General features: G+C 40.9%; 1 protein-coding gene across 3 annotated transcripts in view; it reads right to left on the bottom strand.

Moving 5' to 3' along the window:
- Positions 1-13,580, bottom strand: part of TENM1 (teneurin transmembrane protein 1) — a 348,313-nt gene that overhangs the window by 38,063 nt on the left and 296,670 nt on the right. For all 3 annotated transcript variants that reach the window (XM_069811008.1, XM_069811009.1, XM_069811010.1), the window contains one exon: positions 11,642-11,796. In XM_069811008.1, coding sequence (XP_069667109.1) covers positions 11,642-11,796 — 155 coding nt within the window. The remainder of the gene's footprint in view (positions 1-11,641; positions 11,797-13,580) is intronic.

Below are 13,580 nucleotides of genomic sequence, written 5' to 3'. Positions count from 1 at the left end.
CTGTGATGCATATTTGGATATGCATTATCAGACTGTGCCAGAAAAGCTTACAAGGATACAGTTTAGGACTAATTTTTTTTAAGCAAAAATCAAGAAAGACCACTCAACTAAATAACATATCTCAAGCCTGGGATGGATACAACCTGGATGCAAAAGGAGAGGCACTTGGTTTTCTTGTCTTCCAAAAAGGGTCTAGACAAAGATTTTAAAAGTGCATCTGAAATTAGGTTTCCAACAGGTTCCTAATCACATAGCTAAAGTTTTTGATTTTCAGTAGCTGAGCTCGAGATCTAGAAAGGCATAGAAATGCTCTAGACCTAGAGGGGCTCAGGAAAGCTCTACAAAGCCTCTTGCAAAACAAACAAAAAAAGAGGTGGGAGATGGGGATGTGCAGGAGACCCTAGATGGGGGTCTCTGGAAAGGGACCCATAAGGGTGCTGGATCTAGAAAAGCCTGCCGAGCTAGAAAGGGCTGCAGAAGGGCTTCAGAGAAGTGCTAGGCAGGCTCTGACAAAAATCTCTAAAAGGCTTCCAAACCATCCCAGGAAAAAGATCTAGTGAGTCTCTAGACATGCTCCAGAAGCTATGGATGTGTCATCCCTACTCCCCCCTCCCCTGCTCCAAAAAGCTCTAGATCTAGAAAGGCCCCAGATCTACAAAGGTGCTAGATGTCTTCAGAAAGGCTCTTGACATCTCTAGCAAAGTATAGATTTCAGGCCATTCAGTATAGATCCCTACTCCCCCCTCCCCTGCTCCAAAAAGCTCTAGATCTAGAAAGGCCCCAGATCTACAAAGGTGCTAGATGTCTTCAGAAAGGCTCTTGACATCTCTAGCAAAGTATAGATTTTCAGGCCATTTCTAGCCATTTCTAGATCTAGAAAGCAACAGGAATCTCTACACAGTGCTAGATCTGGAAATGTCCTTTTAAAACCTCTTCTTTTCTTTATTCCTTCAAACCAAATCCAAAAAGACTGAAGCAAATAGCATAGCACAAGTTATAAATCCTTCTGGCTGGATAGGAGCATACAAAAATCATTACACAATGAAATGAGTTCCTTAGGACTAGGCTACTTATACCAAGTTTCAGCCATTTGACCTCTCCCGATTCCCCAAAGTTTTGGCATACCTTTCATGAGCCACCCAATATACTTATAGTTCATGGTAGTAACAGCAAAAAACACATTGGTTTTGTTGTCACTATCGATATGGACACAGACATATAACTCTGAACTGGCAAGAAAAATAGAAGAAAAAAGAAATACATATGGATAGAGGACCTAAAGGGTTTTACATCGTATCATGACTTTCCCCACTGCTCACCAGAGACAGCTACACGCTGTTCAGTTTCCTATTTTGCTTTGAGCAGTTGATTGAATGGCTATTGAGTGATGTTCAGACATTTACGATTTTCCTGCAATGTGACCTACATTGCTAAACTTCATAAATTTATTCTCCAAGGCAGTGTATCATTTTGCATGCCATACCCATCCCAAAGGAATCTATCAGCAGGAGATGAGGCCCAGTTCGTAAAAGCTGAATGTCCTTCAGACATTTTTAGCTAATTTGTTTGTAAATCTGAGTGTTATTGTCAGAGTAACATACTGCATGAAATGGTGCTCTCTATCATTCTGTTTGCATCTCTCTGTGGCCTAAACTTCATAATGCACAGCTATAAATGTAACCTCTGTATGGCATGCGACAAATGGATACAACCAATTTCTGTCTTGACATTTGCATTTTTTTTCCTCCCCTGACACAGTGCCTTTTCAAATTTTTTTTTCCCTTGGCACAAACAAGGGTAGAAAAGATGCTGAAGCAAACATGGTATCATGAAGAGGAGAAATCAGGCATTCTTAGCTGTCACTGCCCAGGCTGCAGCTCCTGCCGCGTTACTTTCTGTGGTCGTCACAGCTTACTTTCATTTGACTTCAGCAGCTTGTAAGAATAACTCACGGCAAACTTAGTCCTAATAATAATACCAGAGATATCACTAATACCTCCAAAGCAACACTTCTTGGTACTAAAACCTTCTCAGTCTTTGTTTATAACCAGCTTTGAGACCCAAGAAGTACCCAGACAGCAAGGGAACAACACCCTCTAGAGTTCCCTCATGCTGACATGCTTCAAAGTCCTGACCTTTGTAAGCTGTTATTATTACAGTGTTGTTTTGACAGGATTTGCAGACTTTCAGGTTCCCCTTAGCACCTGGAGCAATCTGCAGGGCAGAAGTATTGCGGTGCTGGCTTTTTTGACCCCCCTTCCACCGGTTACTGTGGTGCAATGCTTTCAGTCACGCAACCGTACCCACACTTTCTTTTACAGCTTTCAAATGCAGCAGTTTGCAGCTATGTAAAATTTCAGTGAGCTGATGATAGAATTAAATGCCTATATCACTTTTTTCACTTACACTGGTTTTATGCCTTTATTTCTGTAAGCTTTCTCCTGACCTTTGCTGTTGTGAAGACAGATGGAGTCCAAAGACCAGTTCTCACTCCTCTAAGATGGAGGACAATCTTCCTCTGACCTAGTCAATGCAACAATTTCTATCCCAGCAGTGTGTGACATCTCTGCAGGATGGACACCACCACCTCTGGTGACTGCTGGCCTCAAACCTGCCCTGTACTCAAACTCCAGACTTCTGCCAGCCCATTTGGTCTCCCTCCCCCTAATGCTGTGCAACATTTCCAAATACCCAAACCAGAATACACTAGGCAATCTGAAAGGCTTGGAATAGAGGCAGTAAAGACAGCTCCACTTAAAGCTCAATTATTACTGTTATTCACTTTATAACACAAAAACCCTGCTACATTTGTGGGAGATCCTTTACCCCATAGGTGGGTGAAGGGTTGGTTGGTAAGAGGAGGAGAGGAACATACACACAGTACCAGCCTTGACAATCTTAAAAAAAAATGGCTAACGTAGGAGTTGCCTCCATCAAAGCAGATATTTCTTAAATCACAGACAGGCCTTGTAATTAGTGAACATGGATGAACAACTGGATTAAAAGAAAAGGAGGGGCATTATCTGCTGGGCCTGCCTCTGCATGCTCCCATCAACATCTACCTTCCCTTCTCAGCAGACCTTCTTGGGGCTTGGACTCCAGCATGCCAGGGACCAGCTTTCACTATCTGATTACTTATGGTAGCTCTGCGGTATATGTAGAAACCACATATACATATATGTATATAGATATAGTTGTATATGCATATATAGGTATATATATTATGTGTGTGTATATATGCATACATTTGTCCACTATGTCTCCTCCACAGATGAAAAAAGTCAGATGTAGTAACCAATACATCTCAGCCCACTGCAGACTCCCACCAGCCTGGCAAAGCTGCGTTAAACATTTTCAGCAGCATAATTCAGCACAGCAGATACAACGCCTCTGCCACAAATAACTCCTCAACTAGAGTCCACGGTACTGAAACCATATTTAAATGAGAGAGATAATCAAAGGCTACTTGTGCATAAGGAATAAAAAGTGAAGCAACCAGGTAAGCTGGTTGCTTGGGAAAGACTGACAGGAGAGCCTCAAAAGGAGCCAGGCTTCTCAGCTGGGAACCCATTCACTGGAGAGCTAAAAGAGGATCGAGTGTTTGAAGAGCTGGGCGGTGGGCTAGGACCTTGGCCGTGCAAGGACGGCGGTTGAGCTGGAGGAAGCCTGGAGGTGGCAAGGCAGCTTGGATTGAGTTGGAATTGCTGGGTGGGTATGTACAGGGCACACGCAGGCAGCATTTGGTGAGTATGGAGGTTTCTGTTAGTCAGGATTTCAGACCTGAGAGCTCCTAGACTCAGGGCTGAGCTGCTGCTACCTTCTTGCCAGCCATCCAATTCTTACAGAACTTTCTTCCTTCTTGCAATTTCTCATTAGAAACAAATGATTAAAAAAATAATTTAAACCTGGCTCTGTATAGCAGAAAGGAAGAGAAAAGTCATGAGCAAAGGTCTGTCAGGTGTCCTTCACTTCACCATCAAGTGTCTAATGCTCCCTGCCTCAACAATCAAAGAAAAGGATGCAATCGCTGGAAGCGTTGATTAAAATGTACATAGTCTTTTACTCAGTGGTAATGCATTATTTATGGCAGATAATTGAAATAAATTGCTGTTTTGCAGGTGACCAATACAAAAAGAGCACTTGGGCTTTAAGGAAGAAATTGCAGTGTGACTTCATCGCATGCTATCTCTCTTCTATGACTAATATTTCAAATTCAGCGATAGAATAATTTGATTAGAATATAAATTAGCTGTGATGAAACCACCCTGCTTTCTGTTTGATATTCTAAAAATCACATTATACACCTACAAGTTTGATTCATGAGCTCTCACAGACTTTTTTCCACCTGAGGTCCTAATCCTATGAGCCTCTTTTTCTCTCAGTTCCTGTTAAAGAGAGGCTACTTAACCCCTCCTCTACCCCTTGAAAAGACTATTTTATCTGCTACCTGAAGAACCTTTTTTTAAAAAGGCTTTCAGTTTGGTTTTACTTCAAAGTATGGATAGTAGTGACTGCTTGCTCCTGCATATGCTGTTATGGCTGGAATTATTTTGTATAGGCTTCCAAAGACTAACACTTAATTAATTGGGTGTATGTGTGTGTGTGTTCATTTTTAAAAAGGTTTGAAAATGCCTGTGTAAAGGCTCTGTCCTCTGTCTGTTTTGATCTGCTTTTCAGAAGCAAATACATTCTCTTAGGATACAGTTGCTCCTTGCTACACACTTGCCACTCCCTACCCTTTCAATTAAGCTCGGAAAACTACCCAGTGAGAAGCCCCAGTTCCACTGAAATCAGTGGCAAAACAGTTGCTGATTTTGCTAGGGCCACAACTTCCACTCTAGTTTGCTTCTCTGGTGCTCCAGCAAAGCCAGAGAAGAAAGACCGTAAAATAAAGCAGCAGATTAAAAAGAACTAGAGAATAAGATGACTTTATACTGGAAAAAAATAACAGCTTTTCTGGGCTCCTTCATGCAGCAAAAATTAGAAAAAATAATAATAAAGATCTTTTCTAAAAAGAAAAAAGCTCTGGAAGTCTCCTGTAAGGGAAGACCACACATAAAAATTAAAGGGCCTATAAATTGTCATTTCTGCTTTGTGTGCTTTTTGTTCAGCAATTTCACGAATACACATAAAACATGTTTCTGCGAAGCACTGAAAAACACAGTTCAGAGATTTGGAATATTTATGATGCATTAATTACACATATCTAGAACAGTGTATCAAAAGCCTCGCACAGGTAGAGGACTAAAAGTAAATCAAGAGCAGGTGTAGTTTTGCAATACTTTGTTACCGTGAAAAGATAGTTGTTCCTTTTTGACGGCATGCAGCTCTCTAACACAATTAGAATATTATGTTAATAATATTGTGTTAAGTGTTAAAAAAAAAGCCAATGAGAAAGCCTTCTGTGCTTTCTGCTTTTACAAGAATGCAGTATATACTGTTGGGTATGTAGAGAAGCACCTAAAGGGATAGCGTGCATTCCTCTGACCTGCGATACTAATTAATTAATTTGCTCCATGTAATCCTGCTGTTGCTTTGTGATATCCTACTCTCAACCTGGCTTAAAAGTACTTCAGCCTAGAATCAATTTGGTTTTTATGCTGGCTGCTTGCTCCCCGTTTCTCAGCCGTTCATCAGATCATATTTTTGTCTTTCGCATTTTCCTTTCCTTCCTCCAAACGTACCCAGTTAAAGTTCTGTTCAGGCTGTGCTTGCTCCGATGAGCAGACCCTCATTGATGCTTTCAAGTGAGGTCACCATGTCCTGGGAGCTTTTTGTTCTGCTCAAAAGGCTTCCACAATGCCACTGAAGCATATTGTGCCTGTGCAGATGCTGGTGGGGAGCGCCCGCAGCACTTGTGACTGCAGGAGCAATGTCAGCGTTTGCATTTTTGAGATACATACTACATGTTCAAGCGATTCTGCTCATCTTTACTCCCGCTTTCCAGCATTCTGTCTCTCACTTCACTATTTCAAGTAGGTCATCAACAGCATTATGTATTGCTCTCTCCCCTCTGCTCCATCATTCAAAGTAGGCTGTCCAGGACACAGCATTCTTGCCACGTGTGGGTCGCCTTTAAACCCTGTTCTAGAAATCTGCCTTTTAATTTGACCTATGCAAGCATATCGCCTACGTAAGTAACACTGTCACATTTTTAGAAGGGAGCAAAACATTTTGCAGTGTCACTGAAGTTTATGTGAAGCAACACAATATAGATGGTTCCCTCATGTGGAGAACTGCTGAACAAAGGCTGATGAAGTGCAAATGTCAAGAAAAAGTCTTCAAACCAGACCTTTCATTTTGGAACACAGCAGTGACAGTTATTAACACCATCAATCAGGCCGGAGCTATTATTTTGGCACAGACTCATGCCTAGTGGGACTGACATCAGCACTAGAACAAGGCCATGGTTACAGGCTAAGAGAAAGCTCTTGGGATTCATTTTCTGTTGCCTTGCAAATGTTTGGTCTCTATATTTGCAGCGACTGTGCTCGGGATTGGTTTAAACAGTTCCCAAATGCTAACTGCTACCACTCGCACAGATATAAATGACTTGAGGTTGAGAGTGGTGGAAATTCAGCCCACATATTTCTCACGGGAGGAAAGATGGAGGATGAAATTACAAGATGGTAGAAATATCTGCTAATTCTCTCCTCAGCTTTCACCACAGCAATGGAGGCAGAAGAGCAGTGAAGCTTATCGCTCAAGCTGAGCTGAAGTGTTTTTACTTTCACACAAAACCTCCCACAACGTCAATATAACTTCTATGAACGCTGGATCTAATGAAGTCTGGTTTCCTAAGGACTTCCGTCTCATGGCTGACTGACTTGGGAGTTTAATAAGATCCAAACACCAAATGAAGCTTTTCCTGTGAATGGGGCATTTATTAGATCCTGAGTGGAATCTCTGGAGTTTAATAAAAGAAAGCTCATGCTGCAATATATCCTTTTGAAAGGGCACTTTAGGTCTCTCTCCTCCAACTGGATTAATATTTTTTATGGAACATGTAGGAATTTAATTGCTGAGAAGGCTGGTGTTCCTCTCCAAATTTGTGTGAAATTGGCCCAAGATTTTGATTTACTGTGAGGAAAAGAATACTGACAGACAGACAGGGAGACATACCCACACAATGTTCTCTCATTTGCTATCAATAACCAGGCTAAAAAATTTCTGTATACCCTAGGGATGCAGCAAACACTAGGAGAGTGTGCACATTTGAGAAAAAGAGCAACCTAGAGATGCCTCTGGTCTAGACCAGGATCAAGCCCAAATTCATCAGGCAGTGAAACAGAAGGATGATCCTCTCTCTTTTCCTTTCGCCGCCCATTCCGGTCTCCTCCCTTAGCGCTCCCGTTGCTGCTTGAGGCCAGGAGGCCCTGCCGCAGGTCCTGCTGCGGGGTGGTGCCCCCAGCCAGCCCACTGCTGGTGCAAGCCTGGAGAGCAATTAGCAGTGCAGCAAGTTGAGAAGTCAGTAGGAGTATTTTAGATCAAAGCTTATGTCCCTGATTTAGAGTACCTACAACAGTCTTCCTGGCCAAAGGGTATGGAAAAGGTAGGAGATGTAGCAGGTAATTCTGTCCTCTTCAGCTGGGCTTCAATTTGACAGAAGGAGATATGCAGTAGACTGTGCAGCTGGGGGATCAGTTAGCTCAATCCATGGGGCCTCCAGCTCAGATGCAAAAGTATAAGGTTCAACATGGGTTTATTATTCATTTAATTAACCAACAACAAAACAGCTTCCAAAGAGCAGAGGAAGAATGGGAGCCAGACCTAGAAGAAGCCAAGGACCCAGCAGCAGGGGCACTCATGTGAAAAGTCTGGCATTCAGATTCGGGGTGCTGTTGATTAGTGAGGTGAATATTAAAAAATACAGAACAAATGAAGACCAACACCACCTTTTGACATTCTTGAAAAATGTTTTGCCTTTAAAATTTAGCTCTTGTTCATGTTCTAGCATTCAGGGTTTCAGAGGCAGCATTTTCAAAAAATATGACCAGCTCTATCAGAATGAAAGATATGGGAAAAACTGATTTTAATGTAGGTGTCTGTTGAAATCCTGGCACCAATGGTGAGTGTTGAGTATATACACATATATATTCATAAACCTAGCTCTGAAGAGCCATTTTCTTTAGATTTGCTCCTTATTAACTGATTGAAGAACACTAAAATCATCTGTGCTGAGAAGAAAAGTCATCCAAGTTTTGTACATGCTGAAATAGTACTGAGAATGCTGGCATACCACATACACACCTCAACCGAACGTCCTTTTCCTTCTAAATTCAGATTAACATCCTCACAGTGAAGTATGAGATCAAAGTCATTAGTCAGATCTTGGTGGTTTATTTGCTATCAACACATAATCTTCTCAACCCTAGCTGTCCTTCCCTCCCCCTGGTATGAATGCAGAATACTATGCTTAAGAATGAGAAGGTGGTGAATAACAAACACAGAATGATTAATAAGAAGTGTTTCCATCAAAACTGATATTGGAATAAATGATTAAACCCTTTCATAATCAACTCATTTATTAAAGTGAATGCCTTGAAGTGAAGGCTTGTCATTTACGGTAGTTTTTGCAATGGCCAGTTACTCTATGTATTTACTTCAAGAGTATATTTTTGTACTTTGGTAAACGAAGAAATACTGATTTTGAGCAAGCCATTGGTTTATTGTCAGAACAAATTTAGCTTTGAGAATTGATTTTATTAACGTATTTCGTAAGTCCCTCTAAACACGCAATTTGTGAGCAACCCATGTAAATGGGTTTTGTCTTGATGTAAATGCCATTTGTAATTTAGCCAAAAAACAATTTAAGTGGAGATGGGCCAAATTCATTTTTCATTTATGTTTATGCCATTCTGGAATAAACTCAGCAGTCTTGCAAGGATATACAATTGTTTCTGACTAAGTCAAAATATCATTCCCTTATTTTCACTGATATAATTTCAGATTAACATGCTTGACTTCAAGGGGATGTGATTATTTCATAGGCTTTTCTGGTTATCAGCAACAATTCTGGAAGAAGACTATTGAGCAAATTTGATACAGTTACTTTTCAGAACATACATTCTCAGCATTTATTTCATGTCTGTGTTTTACTGAGTATGTGAAAAACCTCAAAAGTATGGATTTTGTGAAAAATTTCAATAAGTAGATTCACTTAACCCCCCACAAAACAAATCCTCCAAACAAGAAATGCTTCCAAAAGCTATACGTACATCTCTACTGCAGATTGTCAACAATGTGACTTCACCTATCAGTGAGAGAAAATTATACAGAAAGTGTTACTATAGTTAGGCTTACAAAATGAGACTGGCCACTTTTTAGGGACACTTTACTATGCCATCATTTATTATGTTGTTTAGAATATTTACTGGCATGCATTCACAATTTATCTGAAGATTATCTCAATCTATGTGGTAAGAACGTATCTTGATCTCCCAGAATGCTGAAATGTTTGCAAAATTTTGAGAAAAGTGCAGCAATACTTTCATGTAGGTGCTGCAGCATGGAAGCTCTGGGATTGTTCATGGAAAAAAGGTTATTTCTGTTCATATGAAATGAAGGCCCAACCCTAGCTGTATGCTGATGTCCTGAGAGCAGTATGAAGAAGAATTTGCTCTATAACATGCTTTTTCTTATCTATGATTTTGTAGAAGCCCTTTCTCCATGGTATTGGAACTACGTTGTAGAGTAAGGTAAACTAAACCTGTTTCTCGCAAGTAGCCAACCTATCAAAAAATAGAATTTTAGGACTATTTAAATCTCCTTACAAATTTGGCATATTTGATTTCACCCCCAAAAGTTTACCTCTTGAATTTCATTTTGATTAAAAAAAAAAAAAAAAAAAATTATTTCTGCATTTGCCAGACCCCTGCTGCAACTTATTTGCTAAAGGGTATTTGCATTTTTTTAAAGGAATTGAAAACGATCAAGACTCACCATTTCAGATTTAGAGAGACATTTGGTTACTGAGAAAAACGAGCAAAAATGTCAACACAAATACACAGCCGCACATTGTATAGCCAGTAAAACAATTATTCGTAAAGCCTGAGATGCAGATCACAAAGAGAAGGCAGGGAGCAGACGTTGCACCTGGCACCATTCCCTGCACCTCAGAGATATTTAATCTGGTTATTAATGCCCCAGGCAGTTGTTACATCTATCCAAGAAGCAAGCAAATGTGCTTCAGGCAGCTTTAAGTTCCACAAAGCATCGCTCCTGCCAGCTGGTATGTAGCAATAGAGGGGAGAGTCAGTGCCTCCAGCTGGGGAGCACTGCCTGCTGTAGTGGGTTCCTGCTCATCACCTGCAGGACTGGCTTTCCTGTAAGAAGAGGTGCCAGAGCAGAAGCCAAGGTGCCCACAAGCCATATGATCTTAAGACAATTACTAGGCTAGTTTAAGCTTGGGTTTAGCACAACTAAGCCATTTGACCCTGTTCCGCTTTACATGGAACAATTATGTGTCTACTGGACCACAGAGAATACAAAAGCCTGTCTATCCCAGAACTGGGAACAGGGAGGTTCCCCTCCCCACATTTGCAAATACTTAGTGTGCAGTGACATGTGAAATGGAACACAGACACATTTTTCTGTTTTGACTCTAGTAATAAAATCCCCAAGTGCTTCTGTGACAACAGCATTAGATTCCATTGTTTGTCCCTCTGAAATTTGATAAGAACTACCCAAAACATTGACCCTACATTCTTCATGTATGTGAATGCAAGATCATAGCCACCTGCTAGTACTCAAAGTCTACTTAGAAATGAAGAACAAGCTCTTTCCAATACAGTGTATTTTAACTGTGATTTTCCAATTCTGAAGGACTGAAGAAAGGGCAGGGAGAAAGGAAATGCAAAATTAACTGGATCCTGGTTATTAGCTTACACAGTTCATCATATAATTTTAGTATGTTACTTGAATGCCTCAAGATTTTTTCAAGTACAGCTTTTCTCCCTTTTTGAAGCTGATTAATTCAAGTATTTATTGGCAAAGGCCAATCCATTCCTTGTGCTATCCCTAAGTGTGGCTCACAGACTAGGCAAGAGTACCATTTATGTTTCTTCATGTTTGTCTATATTTTTTTTTAGCATAAACTAGAGATGAGATAAGTGTCTTTTAGATGTATTTCTTTTACACTGGTCTTGAAATAAGAACTGAAAAGCACTTTGAGAAATGTATTGAAATGCACTAGCTTCACTGTGATACTGCTGTTGTGTAATTACTTACTGTAATGCTCCTCCATGATTTAGAACAGACTTAGATGTAAACAGAATATATATTTTTTCCATTTAGTAGTTCAAGCAAATCAGTCTGCTGGACTAAAGGAGAGCACTCTAAACTTCTGAAGATCTATCATCTCAGAGTAGCAAGCAACTTTCTAAAGTAGTATGTATTCTTTATATAAGCCCCCCTACGCATTCATATGCCTGCTCCTAGAAAAAAATCAAGTGTATAGTTTTGCATTTATATGGTAGACCTTAAAATAATCATGTGAATGGAAGATCCACTCCATACTGTGCATTCCAGAATTACCTGATTCATGCAGCATATTCTGATATACAATCCTTGTACAAGAAACTAAGTTATCTGTCTCCACAATGTGTAGGAAAGTGACAACACATGAAAACCAGGTGTCTACCTGAGTGATGTCCATTCCAGAGTCACAGCTCAATGGCTGGGTTGATGTGAGGCCGTTTGAACCTATTATTGTTGTGATCACACCGTTCTCATCAATTTTCCGAATCATGGTACCGTCAACAAAGTAAATAAATCCATGCTTATCTACAGTGATACCTGGATGAAGGGAAAGGGTAAAAAACAGTGTTAGTACTGACATCATCTAGATTAAAAAGTATGAGCTTAAAATGTTTCCTCTCCTCTTAGACTCTGTCTGCTGATTAAAAAAAGTATGACTTTTTTTTTTCTACCTATTACTTATTTGAGGCTTATACAAACTGTATATGGAAAGATCATACCCATATATCAGACTGTCTTTACTTACAGAGAAAGAGGGAAGATATGAGGAAGAAACAGAACAAAACAGCAGAGGCTTTGATTGTAATGTAATTCTATATACATAGAATTAGGCTCTTCAATAACTTTACTTCATGTCCATCACAAAGTGGGACAAGACTAGCTTTTCTAAAAACTTATCTTACAGTTGATTTTTCTTCATTTTCACTTTCTCAATTCTCAAGCAGAGGCAATTTTTTTTTTTTTTATTACTGTACCGTCTGAATTATCAGAGTGTCTGAGCAAGGAAGAAGCACCCATAGAAAATGAGACTTTTGTCATGATACGGGCTATACATACAAATGGTGCAAACGAGGCTCTGCTTAGCAGGCAGAGGGAGTATCTGTGCTGCAGAACGTATTGCAGTGCAGTGTTGCCCAAGACGGTGATCATGTACTGGAACCAGCCTCATGACAACAGTGGGCTTCAGCAGGAGGTAGTGCAGTTCTCCTACTTCTGGATCTGCAACAGCACTGCACTGCACAGGAGAGATGGACCCTGAAACAAATGCGCGAGGGCTGTGCAAAGGAAAGGTCATGGTCCTCTGTATTTCAGTGGGGAAAGTGAGGAAGGGCTGGCTTGCTGTCTCCCACCAGCAGTGTGTGGTACGGCCATGTCACAACTCACGCCCAGCCTTGTTCTGTCCCAGTCTAACACCTTCTCAGCAGTTCTTCCTGCATTCCTTAGACTTTTCTGTATTGCATGAACTGTAAGATCTTTTTTCCCTGACGTTGAACATACAGCTAGAAACGCACTTCTATTCATGTTAGGTTTGTGAAATCCTTTCTGCCAAAACCGCTCAATTTCTTGCTTTAAACTACTTCGTAATTTCCCATTTAAAGTTGCATAACTTTGCAATTATAGCAGCTGCTGTGCACAGCCAAGCTATTTTAATAATGAATTTATGTTCTGCTACACTGAAATGAAAGGCAGAGGACTTGAACAGATGGTTTGGACAGTGGCTTATATGGTTCTTGATTTCGTCCCCTGCATTTAGCACAAGTGAAGGCTGCCTGTACTCTGAGTTTACAAAACACTTGTCTGCACGCCAGTTTAGGATCTCACACAGCAATTCCATACGCCATTAAAAAAATAAAAAAACCCCCGAAACTGAATTCCTTCACCTCCCAGCCCCATTTCCTTATACTTAATTTAAATTCTTTAAATATATAGGCGCAGTTGTAGCTGGGGGCAAGGGAGAGTAAGCAGTCTGAGGGGCAGGGGCAGGACCAGGCGGCCCTAATGGGGAACACGCATCTTCCACGGGGCTGGGAGAAGGGCGGACGGTCTCCCCAGGCCCCTAAATAAACCTGCACCCGGCAGCTGGAAATACCTAGGGACTGAGTTTGAGTTACATACACATTTGAGTGCAATACGCTTTCTCTTACGGTGTTAACACTCAGTGGCAGGGTCCCGAGACAAACTGCCCGTGACCACTTCTTTTCTAAGAGAAAGCGGGAATAACGTCCACACTGGTTGTCCTGTCATGGCCAGGAGGTTAGCGAGGGCTCGGCGTTCCAGGGTTTCCAGCCATTACTCTGGCTGAGAGGGAGGCCCTGAGGGAG

Source organism: Haliaeetus albicilla, chromosome 23, assembly GCF_947461875.1.
Source record: "Haliaeetus albicilla chromosome 23, bHalAlb1.1, whole genome shotgun sequence".
Taxonomy (NCBI): Eukaryota; Metazoa; Chordata; class Aves; order Accipitriformes; family Accipitridae; genus Haliaeetus; species Haliaeetus albicilla.
The sequence above is the reverse complement of the archived record's forward strand: the minus strand, read 5'-3'. Positions and strand labels throughout refer to the sequence as shown.